The sequence below is a fragment of the Nannospalax galili genome, unplaced genomic scaffold (assembly GCF_000622305.1).
Source record: "Nannospalax galili isolate Female #2095 unplaced genomic scaffold, S.galili_v1.0 scaffold95, whole genome shotgun sequence".
Lineage (NCBI taxonomy): Eukaryota > Metazoa > Chordata > Mammalia > Rodentia > Spalacidae > Nannospalax > Nannospalax galili.
This window is the reverse complement of record NW_008342393.1, coordinates 9745833-9765051: the sequence shown is the minus strand read 5'-3', so window position 1 is coordinate 9765051 and position 19219 is coordinate 9745833. Positions and strand designations below refer to the sequence as shown.

Here is a 19219-nt window from a genome sequence, read left to right as displayed (position 1 = left end):
TTCAAGTGTTCAGAAATTACAGACTGAGATCTATCTATCTATCTATCTATCTATCTATCTATCTATCTATCTATCATCTATATCTATCATCTATCTAGTCTATCACCTATTATCTATCTATCATCTAATCTATCTATCTATCATCTATCAATCATCAATCTATCATTTATCTATCTTTATTATTTCCTTCCTTATTTTCTTTCTTCTCTTCCTTTTTGTTCTCTGGAGAGCTCTGAATAATGCAGTAAGAATTACTATTCAGCAAGTACCAAACGAAAGTGCTATGTTTAAATGACTTAATGCAACCCTCCATCAACTTAGGTATGAGATATTCTTGTTATCTGCACTCTGTAGATGAGGCTTAGAGCAGTTAAATAACTTTGCCAAGCATATGTGGCTTTCTTGAGGGATATTCATATATTCAAATCAAGTGGTTTTGTGTAGGTCAATGGATTTTTCATCAGAATTCATCTGTTAAATGGGGATGAAAATGCTCCCCTGAAGGACTGTTGGGATTAAGCGATGGGTGTAAAGTACTTGGAATAGGCTTGAGTGTATGGTAGGGACTCAGAACTACCAGATTTTGCCACTTTATTTCCTATTTATGTTAACAAAATTCAGAAGTTTTGCAGCTTGTGGGTTAGATCTCATTTCTCTAATGTAATATATCACTAACAACTGAAGTCAGTCATTTGTTCATCTCCATTAAGCTCCAATGATATTTCATGTTATCCTGGGGGAAAATGTGATTACTGTGACATTTAAAATTCTGCACACCCAGGGAGAGGGAGGAGGCACACGTTTGCAATCAAGGGAATCCTAGCTAGATTGTGATCAGACAACTCTGGTCGGCACACTCTAGAGAGCTGGACAGCTGCAAAGGTCACAGAAGGTGCCTTGTTTCCCAAAAGGTGTTTGGTATTTACTTTTGTTCAGGCATGTTTCTTCTGCTCTGATAACCGTTGTCATCTTCCATTACAATAAAAGCTGTCAGAGGGATTTTTCAGGCATATGGCATTAATTTAGTTATCCCCTCTGTGGCCATAAGAGAGTTTGCAGAAAAGAAAACAAAACAACTCTCCACTCAGCAGTTTATCAATTCGTGTTTATTGGATGGCGATGCTGCACCACATGCCAGGAGGACAGGGTTCCATTTGGAAAGTGCCGGAGTGCACACGTCTCTCAGGGCACTGACTCTGTGTGCTTCATTCCATGTTTCCTCTCTATAGATTTGGAAAAGGCTCAGAGGGTCACAGATTTCCATGGAAAATATAAAAATGGCAGCTATGTTCCCTTCTCATTGCAACATTATCTGGAATTACGACTGTGTTTTATTTTTGCCAGAGTCCATTCATGCCCATGTGTTTCAGCAATCTATTGGGGTAGGCAGGACAGATTTAATGATTCTTGTACAGGGGAAAGAGCTGAGGTTAAGGGAGGTAGCTATACTTGCCTAGGGTGTTGCAGTCCAGGAAGAGAACAGTCTACAAAAACTCCTGCACTCTTGTTGCTTGTCTGTGCATCCTCCTTACCTGGGAGAGCTTTTAAAAACAAGGGGTTGTGGAGGTGGCTCGGTTGGTAATGTGCCTGCCACAGAAGCAGGAGGACAGGAGTTCATATCCTGAGCACCTACATATTAATCTGGGTATGGTCATGCACACGTGTAGACACAGGGCTGTGGGGGTGGTGACGGGCAGATCCTCATGGCGCACTATTCTATTAAGTTGGTGAGTCTAGGTTCAGTGAGAGATCGTTTCAAAAATAAAATGGAGACTGACAGAGAATGAGACCCAATGTCAACCTCTGGATTCCACACACATGTGCACACCACATACACATGAATCTCCCCCCACACTAACATGAACATACACACACAAATCTTATTATGCTAATACCCTGTGTATTAGTAAGGATTCTCCTGAAACACAGAACCAATTTTATGTCTCTACCTATACAGATAGAAATAGATATGGATGAGCTATAGATAAAAGTAGATATATGCTACTGAGCAAGCTAACTAGCTAGGAAGCTAGAGGACAGATAGATACATAGACGCAAGAAGATGCTGATTGTGGGGGCTGAGCAGTCCCACAACATGCTGTCTGCAAGCCAGAGATCCAGGAAAGCCAGAATGTAAGTCAGTCCTCATGTGCAGTCTTGAGAACCAGAGAGCCAGTGCTGAGACTTAGGCCAAGGCTAAAGGCCCGAGAACCTTGTCATAGGATGGCACTGGTGTGAAACTCACCCAGTGTGAGGTCTCTAGGACCAGCAGTCCCAGTGTCTAAAAGCAGAAGATCAGTGTGTCAGCTCAAGAGAAATAGAGCATTCTCCACTTCTTTTGGCTCTATTTTGGATCTCAATAGATAGGACGATGCCCTGCTTTGGTGAACGTGGATGTTCTTGATTTGTTCTACTGATTTAAATACTAACTTTCAAAACACCTTCACAGACATTTCCAGAAATATGTTTTGCCAGGTTTCTGGGTGTTCCTCAACACAGTAAAAGTGAAACATAAAATCAATTATTGTACCTAGCTTAAGGTCCTTTCCTGCCTTGCCCATATTTTTAGGATGATGTCCAGTCTTCTCCATATAGTTTACAAGGCCACCCGAGGTGCAACCTCAGAGCCCTTATCTAAGTTCATTTCAAGCCACTCTCACCATCAGCACCCTACTGCCCACTGGATAGCGATGTTCTAAACTAAATCCTGCAGTGTTACACTGTCTTCACTGTGCTGCCATTACTCACGAGGATCTGACAACTTTCCTCTGTCCCACAGGTCCAGCTAATGTTTACTAGGGTTACATCTCTATTTTGTACATAAGCTCCTCCAAGAGCCATTCTGATGCTTTGTTTCTGGCTGGATGCTTCCACTACAAACATCTATTACACCCTGTCTGCTGGGTCTGCCTACTGTCCTGCCTCTTATGCTGTGCTGTAAGCTCTGTGAGGATGAGGATATGTGTCTCTCATGCATGGGCAGCAGTAGCGTCCCTTGAAAGTGTGCAGTGATTATACATTAAGAAATAGGCAAACTGTCTAGTTACTTATACTTGTCTTTTTCAGCAGATGTTCTCTAGCCCACAAATCAGAAATCACCGGACGACCCGTTCTTCAGGCTGCTCCCCATCCACACCCTCATCTCCTTCTATCATCTCTGTGCCTTGGAAAAAGGTAGAGCCCTGTGGGCCACTGGCCCCGGGCTTTCCTACTGTGTGTTATGGGGAAACATCCAAAGGAGAAGGAAAGAAAGGAAAAGAGGGGAGTAAGTTTAGAATATGGCCCTTGCCTTTCTGTCCCTTGCTTTGATGATGTTATATTCTGATTGGAGCTGAATCTTTTTATAAGTCCGGCAGGGAGCCTTAGCCTTATATAATTCAGCAGGATGGGGCATCTCTCCCCATGCTTTGAAATTACTTTTCAGTGATCTTAAAATTCCCCTCACCTGTCACTTGAGCAGGCTAATGGTTCACTGGTGGAGACGCATCCCTGCTCATACAATCCCAACACTGGAACTGGACCTTAATGAGTACATTGCAGGTGCCATGTATTTAGGCATCAGTGATTCTCAGAGTGTGTGTGTGGGCAGGGGTAGGCATGGGTGCCAGGGTGCATGTATGGAGGTCAGAGGGCACCTTGCCAAAGTCAGTTCTCCTCCCACCATGTGGGTCCCCAGATTTAACTTAGATTGTTAGGCTTGGGGACAAGTACCTTAAGCCACTGAATCGTCTTGCCAGCCCCAGTATTTTTGTTACTATCCTGTGATCTAGTAACCCAATCTCTAAAATATAGAGCAAGAGTTATATTCTTTATGAGGAATATGGAATCGACTGAACTGTAACTGTAGTTGTCTGGGATTGGCCATCACTTGGAGGAGGAAGAGCCATCTTCAGATCAGAAACATTCTAGCACAAAATCCAAAATTCAGTTACTCTCTGGTCGAGGACTAAGCAACCCTAAACAGAAACAGAAATTCAGGAAAATTAGATGCTTTTCAATTGGTACCTAGGTAAATGTGGAGAAGCTGGAATTGGTTAAGAAAATATTTGGCAATCACATAACTAACAAGGGACTTGTAAATCCAGAATAAAGAACTCCTAGAATGCAAAAGCAGGAAAACAAACAACCCAACTGTTAAAAATGCACAGAAGACTTGTACAGGCATTTGCAGAAAGCATAAACAGATGGAAAATAAGCAGATAAAATGTTGTTCAACATCTTTAGCCACGAAGGTAATGCAAACTTAAACCATGATGAACTACCAGTAATACCTATGAGAATGGCTAAAACAAAAAAGTACCGACAATACCAAGTGCTAACAAGGGCCTAGAACAACTGGAACTCCCATATGGGAATGCAAAATGTCACATTTATTCTTGAAAATAGCTGGGAAGTTTCTTGAAAACTAGGTTGACAGACTAATGCCTCCTGCCCAGCAATCTCTAGATGTCGTGGATGTGAAATACTCAAAATCAGTGGAAACTTTGCAAATGTGATTAAGGTACAGACTTTGAGATGGCAAAATTATCGAGGCCTGGCTGGGTTCGAGTGTGACTGTGGCACTGGAGGCAGAGTCAGAGAGGCTGGAGGGAGGGTGAAGAGATGACATGAGCAGATCTTGAGTGGCCACTGCTAAGTGAAGGTGAAGGAAAGGGGCCAGTGGCCAAGTTCTACACCCACAGAGAACTGAGCTCTGCCAGTAACCTGCATAGATGCTCTCTAAAGCCTTCTGAAAGGAACACAGCCCTGCTGATAACTTGAATTTAGCCCAGAGCTGGTTTCTGACCTGCATAACTGTAACATAATAAATTTGTACTAACTCACTAAGTTTGTTCTAATGGCAGCAATAGAAAAGGCATGTAACATGTGACCAAACAATCCTAGGTTTTCACCTATTGATATAAACATTTATGTTCATGTAAATCTACAGGACGATCTATTCAGAATGACAGAAACCTGGAAACAATCTCATGACTCTCAGTGGGTGAATGACTAACCGAACTGTCACACATTCATCCAACAGAATAAAACTCAGCAATGCCAATAAACTATTGATTTACACAGTGGCCAGGAGGCATCTCCAGGAGTTGGAGGGATGCAGGGTGTGGAGCAGGAGGGAGAATTTTGGTGGTAACACTGCTTTTTATCTTGACTATGGTGATGGTCAAACGTTGTCTATGTATGTGCTAAAAATGCATAGAGTATACACTTCCCTCAAAAGTGAATGTTTCTGCATAGCAATGTAAAAATAATAAACCCAAACTATAACAACCTAACAACAACACAGCTAAAGGATTTTCATTCTGACACAGCTGACACAACTTTTTGGGAATTTCCAGTTCCTGGGAAGAAACCATAAACATTGCTGTGGAGGAAAGTCGTTTCTTTTTCCTTGCGTCCTCTGTACCTTTCCAGTTCTCTCAGAGGGGAAGGAGTTCCTGCCAGGGTTCTGGAGACTTACCCAACTGTACTTTCCTCTGAATAAAATGAGAAGTTGATTAGAAAGTACTATTGTCCTTTGCAGCAGAAGACTGGGACTCACCAGGACTCCCTCCCGGACTAGTTTGCTTGGAATTGGAACATACAGTTTGAAATTCTGAAAAGCATCCACTCTAGCATGGCTTGGGGAAAGTCACATAACTTATCTGAGCCCCAGTTCTTCACGGATGGAATAAAATCTTTACCCCTCTCACCAAGTTATCACGAAAAACAATTTTTAGTGTGAGTTTGGGCATTATAATCCACATTAAAATTGGACTTATGGGCATTTTTAATTTGGAAAATGCTATCAGAGAAAGTTATTCAACGAGAGAGACAGAGTATGGTACACACACATCTACACACAAACACACACGGAGTGTGGATGTGTACCTTCTGTTCCCTTGGGTTCTCCTCATGTTAAATACTCCTACCATTCAAGGGAGTAACTCATACATTTAATTCTGGACCAGCCAGGTCACCAAATAAAAATATGAAGCTGGCACCAAATTAAATGCATAGATGACTCCCTGAATAAGAGTGCTCTATATAAAGAAACAGATCTTCCTATAAATACCCTTTCATACTCCATCCCACAGAAACTCCAAGACTGAACTGTCCATATTCTAAGGTAACATTATTAGCCACTCAATTTTTTTCATTTTTCCCTTCTTATATTTGCTGATGAAAGATGAATTTCTCCACTGTGAAGGAGAACCGTCAAGCAATTCCAGGGGGCTTAGTTATATATGGAATAATTTCTGCACTTTCAGAGAACCATGGCAATACACAGCTCCCATTGCACCAAATCAGTTCTTCAAGAACATGATTAATTAACCTGTAAAGACAGAAGTTTGAATGCTCTTGCCTTGAAATGAGCTAACCTTGTCTTCTGGATTTAGGGTTTAGCTTCTCTTCCACACCAAAGTCACTCTATTGCACCTCTTCCAAACCTTGGTCAAATCAACAGTGTTTGAACATGTGCTTTATAATCCTTTTACTGCAATCATAGTGTGAGTTTTATGGCCAAATTTACGTAGCATGACTTCCCGCTTTAGGAACATCCATTATTTGTTCCAATAATTGTGGAACTAGTTAGTATAGACATGCTTAATTTCCCAGTTCATTTTCTCTTTTACTCAATTTGTCTTTCTCTGCCAGGAGCAGGAAACAGTTCAAAGAGTTTCTGAAAACTGCAAATCACATTTTAAATTTATTCTATAAAGATATATTGAATTTTATTGTGTCATTTCTTATACGAGAGATAAAAAGACATAACGACTTTGGCCTAAAGATCCAGGGTCTAGTAGGAGAGACACATGTTCTACTGTGTTATCTGAATTAATTGCAAATATAATGTGAGAGCAATTTTAACAGGTACGTAGTAATGGAAGACTGCAGTGGGCTATTAGAGTATATGGCCTTGCAGTTAGCGTTCTTAATCTCCAGAGTTTTAGATGAAAGCACCCAAACCAATAATAGATAATAAATAAGCTATCTGGATCTTCCCATTTCCCTCTCATCTCTGAGTTACTCACCTTGCTGTTGATATTGGGAGAGTCTAATTGGCTATAACCAGAGTTTCAGCTTTCATAACCACACAGATAAAGTAAAGAGCAAAAAGTAAATCCAAGGTTCTAAGACTTGCTAACTCTGCTCCTTAGAGCAAACTGAATTAGTACATACAGCAGTCCTCCAAATGTCTGTCTGTATGCGTAGGTCAGTATTTCCCTTGGGGTGGCAGCTTTCACTCTAGCATTCTCCAGTGGGAAGGGCAGCTGGATGGGTCTATAGACTTGTAGGCATGGTATTTACAGAGTGATAATCCTGGGCAAAGGGGGAGGAGGCCTGTGCCAGGATCTTCACAGATCAGGTGAAATGAGAGGATTTTTTGGGCTGGGGAATGACTCCATGTGTAAAAGTCCTTGTTGCTCAAGCATGATGATCTTAGTTCAAGTCCCAACATCCATGTAAAGAAAACAGGCTTGGTGTGGGAGTGCCTGCAACTCCAACACCTGTGGGGAGTAGAGACAGGAGGATCACTGGAATTTGCAGTCTAGACAAAGCCCAGGTTCAGTAGACCCTGTGTCAAGGGAATAAGGGAGAGAGTGACAGAACAGGATCCTTGATGTTCTCCTCTGGCCTCTGAACAAGCAGGTGGGGGGTGCCACCCTCTCCCCTATAAGAACAGAGTCCTGGTGAATGAGAAGGAATGTGATAAAGGAATTGGGCAAGAGAAACCATCCAGATACAGCAGGACATTTCAGTTTGGAGTTGAGAAATGAGGTTGAAGAGAAAAATCAAGAGTTCAGAGAGAAAAATCAAACGTTCAGAGTGCAGAGGGTGCTGGGGAAGTGTTACTGTCCTCCCTGGGAGCCAGCCAGAGGGGGATACAGGGTCCCTGCTGATATGGGGGTGAGAGGCATGGAGTCACGACACAGACACCAGGAGTTGGGTGAGAGCAAACAGAGGGCAAGCTGCTGCAGGCTCATTTATTCTGGGAAACATTTGGGGTTATAAGGGGTTGGCTAGCCAATCACGGTTTCCCATGCCGTCCTATAATATCCAATGGCAGTCTGTCTCCTGGCAGATCATCTCTCAGCAGGTTGTCATTGCCACGCCCTGAGCTGGGCCTTCATGTATGTGGAAGCCCTTTCCCCATTCCTTATGGCAGGTGGCCTGGGCGGGGCCTGGTTCTTTGTTATGCCATACAGGAAAGTATTGAGGAGTAAGAGGGCAAGAGAATCAAATTTTTGCTTTAGAAAGTTAATTCTGGAAGAAGTGTGATGGGTGGATTGACGGGGACAAATGTGGTCCAGAGGGAGAGAGGTGTGAAATGAGAACAATCTGGAAAAAAGCAGAGTTTGCATGGAACAGAGAAAGGGACCATATTTAAATCTCTATAAACTGTCTACCTTGCTCTTTATTGAAAATTCACCATTCAGGTAAGTGGCTGCCTGGTGAACAGGCAGAGAGAGACCAAAAGTGTCACTTGGTGTGCTGGACACCTACTATGTGACAGGCATATGTTAGATCCCGAGGACACGAGGGCAAAGGAAGAATAGAGAATAACGACCTCCACCAACATTGGTCCTGGTTAATTTTCAGTTTCTCTTTAGGGTCACTGCTAAATTCTATGACAGTACCTTAGTTTTCTTAGGCTGGTATAACAAAATGTCTTAGACCAGATAATTTACAATCAATAGAAACTTACTTCTTATTGTTCTATAGGCTGGGAATTTCAAGACAAAGATGCCAGCAGATTCACTGTCTGATGCTTCAGAGATGGCACCTCCTCACTGTGTCCTAACAAGGCAGAAGAGGTCGACAGCTTTCCCTGATCTTCTTTTATAAGGGCACTAATCCTATTTGTGAGAGTGGAACCACGAAGTCTTAACTTTTCAAAGACCCCACCTCATACAACCATCACCTGGGAATGTCAGGTTTCAACACAGGAGTTTTAGAGGACAGAAATATTCAGAGCACAGTAGGGGATAATTTAGTTCCAAGAGACCCTGGGTTTGGATGGTCTGATGGCGTTGTTCAAAGTGAATCCACTGAGAGGCCATGTGGGCTGCGTGGAAAGATGCTCACTCTCCTCCAGTGTATCCGCTACTCCCATCATTCTTACGGGTTCTTGGAAATGTCAGATGCAGGGGGCAGTTCACTAAAGTTGTCCAGATCCTCATGTGCCCATCATTTCCAAAAGACAGTGAGGAGTAGTTTTCTTCTGCTCTTTAAACTAGGAAATGAACACAAGGGAAGTTTTGTTGAGAGCAGTTTTCCCAGGAGGTGAAGCCCAGGTCCCTCTCTCTGAGCCTCACTAATGCACTTTCTCGTTTCTTCCTCCTCACAGTCAGTGAGGTGACCTATTTCCTGCATATGGGTAGGAAAGCCTTCAAGCCTGCTTTGGAAGACAAATCATTTCTATCTTCCTAATCAGCTTTAGTTTTGGTCTTCTTTAAAAGAGCACTCTTTGGTCTATTTTCTTACACCGCATCCTTTGAGCCAATGAGTGCTAATGGAACGAAGTGTTCAAACATGTGACAGAAGAAGAAAAGGACAGTGGAGGAAGGTTTGGTTAATTTCGTTCTATGTCCTTTGAATGAAATATAAATTACAGGACTAGTCACATCCATCTTGCATTGTATCCCAATACTTAACAAAATGTGTAGTACTTGGTAAGCATTTTAGTGACTAAGTGAACATAGGAGAGGAGAGCACAGCTTTGGGCATCACATTATACATAGGATTTAGCAAAAACATACTGAACACCTACTACGTGACAGGTACTGTGCTAGATCCCAGGGTGATGACACAGGCTAAATTCCTGTGCTCATAGAGCTTTCTCCAAGTCTGATCCCATTTCTGAGGAAAATAAAACATCCTCGGCCGGGTGTGGTGGCACAGGCCTTTAATCCCAGCACTTGGGAGGCAGAGGCAGGTGGATCTCTGTGAGTTCAAGGCCAGCCTGGTCTACATAATGAGTTCCAGGACAGCTGGCGCTACAGGGAGACCCTGTCTCAAAAAGACCTCCCCCCCAAAAATCCTGAAAAACTGATGAATGATGTGAAAGGTATAAACAGGGTGAAGAGACAAGGGAATGGGAGCAAGGGTGTTTTTTAAAAATTGGAGATTTATTTTTATTAATGTGTGTGTAGGTGCGTGCATGTGAGTGCAGGTACACACAGAAGCCAAAGGTGTTCAATCTCCCTGAGCTGGAGTAACAGGTGGTTGTGAGCCATCTGATGTGGATGCTGGGAACCAAACTTGGATCCTCCGAAGAGCACTATGCACTCTTAGCCTCTTAGACACCAAGACAATTCTCTAACCCCAGCCCCAGCCCCAGGGGTAGTTTTGACACAGCTACTGATTAGATTGTCCAAATCCAACCCAAAGAATAAAAATCAAACTTAAAAGATCTTTTTTGTTTATATACTCTTTTTTTTTTCTTTTTTAAAGCTTACTTAAAAAAAAAAAAAAAACAAAACTTACCTTTTTACCTTTAAAGATGAAGGGACTGGGGAGATGACTCAGTTGGTGCTTGTCACACAAGCATGAGGGCCTCAGTTCAATCCCCCAGAATCCATGTGAAAATGGTACTGCACTCCTGTAATTCTAATGCTGGGGTGGGGGTGGGGGGCAGACTCAGGAGGATCCCTGGGTCTTGCTAACCTGTAGGCCTAGATGAATCTACAAGCTCCAGGTGTAGTGAGAGACTGTCTCAAAACAGGAAGAGCAACTGAGAAAGACACCAGACATCAACCTCTGTTCTCTACATGCACATGTACATGTGTGTATACACACGAACACACACACGGAGTCATATGAAGAAGGCAAATCCAGCACTGCCCGTAGTATTTGTATGACCACGTTACAGATACAGTGATGCTTATGTAGATAAGGCATTAAAACACCTTGGGTGCTTCACTTCTGAACTGAAAACCCACAGGCCTGTTTAATACTACAAATTCCACGGGTGCATTTTTTTCTTTTCTCCCTCTTGAAAGTTATATACCAAATGGCTCAAGTTGTTTTAATGTTTGTTCACTTCTTTCTGTATGTGTATCATAAAAATGTCAAGTGTGTTTACCCTTCAAAAAGTTACATTTCTTACCATAGAAAATAAAAATGGCCCATTTCTCCCTAGAAGAAAAGCAATCTTTTGAGCTGGGCCATTTGTCTCTATTTTGACAGCTGCTTCGGATTTGTTATCAGAGAGCCTCTTCACACAGCATGAGCCCTTTCCCCTTTTCTAGCCGAGGGCTGTCAACATTTCAGGAATTATTCAAATTTAAGGGGTTCTTAATAAACGAATCCCTAACTTCTTATTCTAAGCAGAAAAATAACTTTTTTTAGGATGAATAGAAAGGAAAAGCTCAAGATGTGATGCTTCTGGATTTGGGAATCCGTACTGCCCAGCATGTGACGTAACAACCATGCACGGCCAGGCACCAGTAAGTACTCAGGTGGGCCACACTCAGGTGAATGGCCTTGGCACGAGTGGGCAGGCATTCCTGCACCACTGGAGACACTGATGCCCGGAGGACTTATAGGAGCAGCTGTATTGTGTGCTGAGCTTCACGCAGTTTAGTCTCTCCCTCATGCCACCTCCTAACTTAGAATCAAATCTCTATCACCATCGTATGCAAAGTGGAAAACAATGAGGGCAATGATGTGTTTGAAATGCTGAATTACTCACTGCTAGAGCCTCCAATATAGAGAGAGCCAGTCTCTACTGCTAGACTCTAAAACTCAATGCTGAACACATCTAGGTTCTCAGGCAATGATGGAAAGGGCACACTTACTGGTGTGGCTTTGACATGGTGGCTCACTCTCAAGAATGTCCTCATACTACAGACATTAGCACTAGCGCAGGGCTATGTGAGGGAAAGGATTTAACTAATGCATGGATGTTCACTGTTATAGGAAAGAATCTAAACTGCCCAAAGTTTCACGTATAGGTTGCTGGATGCACAAATTATGGCATTCTGGAAGGTGATATTGTATACAGAGACTCGAAATACAGTATTAACCTATGTACTGCCATGAAAAGATGACCACCACATAGTAACTCAAAGGTGGGATGCTTAAGGGTGGCACGCTTTCCTGGGGGTGAAAATACTCCCTGAAGTATTGGTGATGGAAGCCTTTGGAATGTGGGATGGGTTATTCATTTAACTACTTATTTCCACAGTACTCGGCTTTAAAAAATGAAAATAGTTTATTTATAAAATTTAAAAATTAAAAATTAATTTCAAGCCAGGTGTGGTGGCGCATGCCTGTAGTCCCAGCACTTGGGAGGCAGAGGCAGATGGATCTCTGTGAGTTCAAGGCCAGCCTGGTCTACATAGTGAGTTCCAGGACAGCTGGGGCTACAGGGAGACCCTGCTTCAAAAAGACAAAAAAAATTTTTTTTTTCAATTCTGTCAAAAAAGTCTTTCTTATTCTGAAGGAGTCCAAGAAATGGTTAGCTATTGCCCTGATTTGCCCTGGTGCATAGAGAATGCTTGACATGCCACTGGTGGCCAGGGAGCATTATGAGGATGGCTTATCCTTGTCACACTAGAAGATGGAGGGACACAATAACATTAATTCAGCATTTGAGGAGGCGAGTCAATGGAGAAGAGTTTCGATGGCCAGGGTTAATTTACATGACATAGAGACTGGCTAGATAAATGTCAACTCACCAAGAAGCAAGTCAAGCTCTATTTGTCCTGGAAGAAGACTCTTACTCAATCCTCGTCTCGAGATTCTCCGAGTCTCTGTCTCCTGAGGAACTTACCTGTCAGTTTAGAGGTAGCAGAGGATAAAGAAGAGGCAAGCTCAGTGAGTGAGTGCTCAATGGGTCCAGCTAATCCAGAGACTGTTCTTCCTTAGCAAAATTCCCACAAGAGGAAGTCCGATGCACCAAAACCTGCTGCAATGGTTCCCTATGACACTGGGGTTGGGGCAGGGGTGTCTGCTGCATTAACCAGCTGACCTGCCTGGTGGTTTAAAAAGGATCCTGGAATCAAACACTAGCCTTGAGGCCCAGCATTAACATGTAGGTGCTGTGGGACCCGTAGGCAAAGACCACTCTCTCTAAATCTAGGCTTCTTCAACAAATGGAGAGAATTAAAATTATCTCCTTATGGGGTGGTTTTAAGAAGATAATCCATGTTGTAATCCCAGTACCTGGGAAGCTGGGGCAGAGGGATTGTGAATTGAAGGCCAGCCTGGGTCACACAGAGAGATGCTGTCTACACACACACACACACACACACACACACATTCACACTGTGTATCATAATGTATGGCATAAAATGCTCAGTAAATATCACTATGAGTTTTACAGATGTTTAACTGTATGACAGAAACAGGGAGGGGAGTGGAACAAGCAGCAGAGGAGGTGAGGTGCCGCACACATGTGGGGATGGAGACTGCATGCCTCAGGATGCCACCTCAGTCACGTGGTGCTTTCCTCCTCCTTACAAACAAGGGAGGGAGTGCTGGGGTGTGGCGAGGGAATTTCATACCAGGAGTCTGCCCTTTCATGACTATAGACACTCACTTATAAAGTGTGTGTGAGCCCACTTACTTCTAGGAGACTCAAGGAAACAGTTCCCTCTGGGGCTGCTCTCAAAACTCTTCCCCTCAAATCTTCCTGACATCCAAACAGCTGTCAGGAGAGGAGCACATCTGCTCCAGCCATTTTGACTTTCTCAGGGTTAATGACTGTGTGTCAGCCTGTATTTGACTTTATGCTATTCCTCCAGACAGGAAGCATGAATCCTAAATGTACTCAACATAAGTCCTAAATCCTCAGTGTATATAGAGTGGTATGAGAAAGCACAATACCCTCATGTGTCCGCCATATGAATCTTACATGCCACATGAAATTCACAAGGCTAGACAGTTTAGGAGCTAGATGTTGATGTAGGTATTAACTCTGTAGGAACTCGGTGACATGATGGTATTTTAAAAGATGCCTCTCTTTCTGTCAGGTCGCCTACCATACTCCTACAAGAAGGCCGACTGAAGCCGGGGATGGGCTTACAGAGGAGCGCAGTGGGGTTTGGTGAGACCATGTTTGAACTGAGGTGCCTTCTGGATTGCTGTGGAATGCACAGCTGCAGACCCAGCTGTATCAACAGAATGAAGGTGCCTTATTGGACTGCAACCTCCCTCTGTGAGGACAGCCGGGTGCGGGGCAAAGCAGACTGGACAAGGAATCAGAAGATGAGGTGTGAGTGCCAGTTCTGGGACAGCATGCTTTGTCTATCAGAACTGGTTTCTCCACTTAAAAACAATAAAAATGCCTACCAGATCAGCCTGATAACCATGCTGTCTAGCTTAAACAAGATGGGGTCTAAGAAACATTTTATACATTATGAAGTCTTTCATATGACGTAAGTTGGATTGTGTCCTCTGAGATGCAGAAAAAAAAGTTGTATTCAGCAGCAGATGAGACAGATATATAACACCCCACAAGTTTTTCAGATCACTTTCCTAAGATGTGAGTACAAATGGGGAATTATCAAATAAATGAAGTAGTTTACTACATTCATATAACTTTTCAATATGTATTTTTCTTATAAAAATCATTGGATCTAATACCAAACAAGGAGCTACATATAAAGTCATAAAGATCTAGCTATATATGAAAAAGTGTATTATAAAACTTAGTTATACATGATTTCAACAAATATAAGTAGATTATTCTCCCAAAACTACTGCAGTGTCAACTGATCTGTCACATGAACCCAGAAACATTATGGTTTTACAGTGACACCCTAACATCATAGTTTTGACTTGACAGGCCCCAGGGCTGTGCACCAACTCTGTGCTGTGTCTCAGGATGTGGTCTCCTGTACCCAGTTGTGCCTGCAGACTGGGAAGCCTTAAGACCACCAAACTGCATTTTCCACAGAAAGCCATTAGCTTTTCTGGTCAGTCAGCTCTCTAGGACAATCCTCTTCATTCTCCTCTGAGCAGGACAGGTTCAGGACACTCATCACAGGGTGGATCCAGGATGTGGTCTGGGTTACATGACTGGAGAAGAACAAGGGACGCAGATTAGAATGTGAAAGACTGTCTTTCTACCCACTCATGTAAACACTGATCCTGGGGACATGGCTCCCAACCCATGGTAGGCCACTGGGACAAGGAGCAGCTAGAACTGGAACTAATAGTTTCAGTAAGTCCTAGACATGTCTTAAGGCTCCTTTGTAACCATGAATGTGGATGACTGTATCACCTTAGACTTTTCTTTCCTTACCCATCCATCTTGTCTGTCCTGTCAGCAAGTCCTAGGATTGTCTAGCTGTATGCACATTGTAGAGACTGTCTCCTGCTCTCCTTTTCCAATGTCACAGTGTTGGCCACTGAAATGGCTTCTCTCAGTCTCTGCTCTACTAATTTCCTAATTCATTCTCCATTTCGGCCCAGATACACTCCTAGATGACAACATACACCAGTGAAGTTTATGAGTCAAAAGCTCAGTTTCAACAAATTCTGGATCAAACACATACCATATATGAAGTACTCTGCCTTTTACCTGCCTAGACACTTTCTCCTGGGCCACATTTCTCTTCCCTAAGTTAACTTTAATGCTAAAGATGCAAATCTCCCTTAAGATTCCTCCGCTCTATGCTGATAGTCTTTTTTCTCATTTCCCTGTATTATAAAAGCATGTGTATTTTAGGTCTTAGTTCATTAAAAGCTCCTTGGAGGACAGGGCTGGTTCTTATCTCTGCATTTGGTGTCTGGTATGTTTTCAGAACAAATGACTAGCACCCCGCAAAGTATTTGTAGGAAGAACACAAGTAGAGATGAGGAAGGAGGTACAAAAGATATTGTTGCATTTAGGTGGGGGCAGAAAGACACAAAGCTGTGTTCCTACCTGAAGCTTGGTGTTTCTCAGACCTTGTATCCTATCCCAGCTTTAAGATGGATGACTCTCCCAAATCTACCACCACCTGCCCCACTCCTCAGAGTGAGGGGGACAACTTCTGGGCTTAGGAGAGATTTGTTTCCAGACACTACAAATGCACTCATTTTATTGATCTGGTTGTTTTAAATCATATACTCTAAATTTTTTCAGATTCCTTTAAAGAAATAGTTTAGTTCTTCCACCTAAACTTTATAAATGTAGCTTTCTATAAGAGTAGATTACTGATAGTTTCACAGTGGGGTAAAGGACTTCAAGTTGTCTAAGATTCAAGGTAGAGGTGATAAGGCCCAGGTATCTTCAGTTTCCAAACTTCAGAGTGTGGTGATACAGGGGGTAGTATGTGGGGATAATTAACACGAAATACCTCTGAAAGACATATGGAGACCTCCCACTATATAATCTTACTAAAATATACATATGTAGGAGTTTAAATGATGTTACCCTATAATGGGGGCACAATGCCTCTCCCAGACACCATAAGCTATAACCAAAAAGCCCAGTGCCAGGTATGGGTCACCTTTCTTCTAGTTGGTGTCAGTGAGGTCCCACAGATCCCCCAAGCATTACAGGCTATTGTCATTGCTCTTTGTTAGCTTCTGGAACTTAATGACAAGACCCTATAGCTGAAGACACCACATAGTTGAGACATAGAATGTGGAGAAGTCAAGCTGGTACTGACATGGAAGCTTCATCCTTATTGGCTAGCTTTCATAGTGCTAGAAGGTTCTATGCACACTGCCGGGGAGAAAAGTAATCAACAGTCTCACCCAACAGTGAACCCTATGAGCTACAATAATAACTGACCTAGCAAGATATATACACTAGTGTAATAGTGGCACCAACACCAACCACTTTCTGATTGGACATAAAACCTGCTCCATAAGTGGAGCTCATGCCCAGTACCATTTACTGGACTGAAAACCCATGTCCTAGAGAAGAACCTAATACTATTATTCCACTATAACATATTATATTAATAACATATAATATTATATTCTCCATAAATGGAGAAAGCAGTAAGATGCCCCTATGTTCTTCTTTTTATTCCCATAGACTAGAACATCTCTCAACCCTCATCAGAGAAGGTTCTTTTTGCAGTAGATGATGACTAATGCAGAGACCCACAACTAGTCAGCATGCAGAGTAAGAGACTGTGGAATGCTCAACTCTAAATGTGACATCTCTATCACCCCCCGCCAAAGCTTGGGAATCGTTAAGGAAGCAGGGCAGAAGATCATCCAGCTACAGTGTGTTGGCACAATGAAGAGAGTGTAATGCAAATTATTTTAAATCCTCCTTTCCTTATAATAGTCCCTAAATGAGGAGGGTGGTAAGGAAGAAAAACAAAACAACAGCCAGGAGGATGAGTTCATGTGCACGCTTTGCAATTTGATGTTTTGCAAATAATATTCTCATCTTGAAATAGTAACTGTCTACATAGAGAGTTTACTAAATTGGTAGCTCAGAATAATAAAAGCCAAATGTCTAAGAAAAAAACATACATATAGACTCTATACAATGAATATTGTAAAGTTCCACAGGAAAGTCATCTTTGCCAATAACCTTCAATAAGACTTTTCATCAACTAATCACCATGTGACCTTACTTCGAATACAAAGATAATACCTTAAAATTTGATTAATCTTATATTCACAGTATACTTTCTTTAAAGATAAAAACCTAAGAATCTAAAAACTGCTTTATTTTACTGGTGGGCACACACACACACACACACACACACATACACACACACACACTCTCTCTCTCTCTAAACATCAAATTTGTAATCCTAACAAGCTATTCACTAGAACAAAGAAAGCACAGGCAACAGAGAGTTGTTCTCTGTGCTTCACAACACAGTTCACACTTTATCTTTGGAAACAAAACAAAACACCCAGGACCAATGAGACGGAGTCCCTGAAACCCAGGTGTTGTATGTAAAGGGTCTACAAAGAGTAGACATTGGTGAAATGATCACAGATAGTTTTATTGATAATTAGGGCTTCGTGATTACTGCAGGAACAACTTGGAATTCTACCTGAGAGGCTGGAGTGAGCCCTGTCTTGAACACCATTTGGTTTTATGTCTTAGTGCACACTATGGCTAATGTGCTTTGACATAATCAGCATGATAAGATAAACCTAGATTTATTGGCTTGAAGAACATTCTACTGTTAGAAATACTTCCTCTGATTTGTGGGCTTGGTAATTCAACTGAGAGCATAGAATAAATCAGTCTAGTTGACTCTTTAATTAATAAAGATCTCATGGTTCATAAAGGGAGATGTTGCTGTTTAGAATGAAAAATTCAGAGAGCTGGGAAATAAAGGAAGCTGGCTGTGAGACGTGAGAATTCCCTATCAGAACAAGCAGTACCTCTGGCAAATGTTGAGGCAGACACACTGCATTTGATCTAATCTGGGGAGTGATCAACAGCCATTCAGAAAGATTTAAAAATCTGAAAAGCATAATACATTTGCATCTGAATGGTTGCCAGATCTGTTGTTGGGGAGATGACAGTAATGTGTATTTTTAAAATTAATATTAGTAAACCGAAAGACATATTGTAGAGTTTATTAAAAAAAAAACCCAAAAGAATATGTTTTATTTTATTGGCAAAGAAATGTTAAGTGAATTATTTAAATCCCATTAGAACTACCCTTCTTATGTTTCTTACTTCCTCGCTAGAAGATCAATGCATTCATTCATAAAGGAAAACAAATTGATTCCTTTCAAAATAAAAATTTAAGACAGTCCCTAGTAAAACAGTGGCTTAAGCATAAAAAGTGCGATAGTTTTTCAGAAATTCATTCTGATAACTGTCTGTGACAGTGACAGAGCTCCTTCTGCTAATTCTCCATTGTAAGACTACTTCCACAGTGCTGTGAGCGTAATGAGACTTGTCTGTATTATTTTATCATGCATACAATAAATCTGGGATATGAACCAAGAGTAAATAATTTCCAAGGCAATTTTTAAGGGGAAATAATTTTATGGATAACATATTTATATAAATCAGGTACACGTATTTTCATATAATTTGTTTCAGGTCCCAGTAACTGAAGCACTGGAAAAATTTAAAACTGGCCATAAAATGCAAGTACTAGGGGCAATGAAAGACTTATACTTAAAAGAGTCCTCATTGTAAAGTTAGCAAATCAGAAATTTTGTTTTTATTCTGTATTTATACCACTTTCTATTACAATATAAAGCAGATAGCAAATATTAAAATTCAATTAATTAAAACATTTTAGGCCTTAGATATTGAATATCTTCACAAGAACCTCAAGCTACAGTAATAGAGTAC

At 41.7% G+C, this 19219-nt stretch overlaps 1 protein-coding gene across 4 annotated transcripts in view; it reads right to left on the bottom strand.

Annotated features, from left to right (window-relative positions):
• Nucleotides 1–14439: 14439 nt before the first annotated feature.
• Nucleotides 14440–19219, bottom strand: part of Stxbp4 (syntaxin binding protein 4) — a 177926-nt gene continuing 173146 nt past the window's right edge. For 3 of the 4 annotated variants that reach the window (XM_029566127.1, XM_029566128.1, XM_029566129.1), the window contains one exon: nucleotides 14440–15012. In XM_029566127.1, the coding sequence (XP_029421987.1) occupies nucleotides 14898–15012 (115 nt within the window). In that variant the 3' untranslated portion in view covers nucleotides 14440–14897. The remainder of the gene's footprint in view (nucleotides 15013–19219) is intronic. The other variant, XM_008838424.3, reaches the window with a different exon arrangement.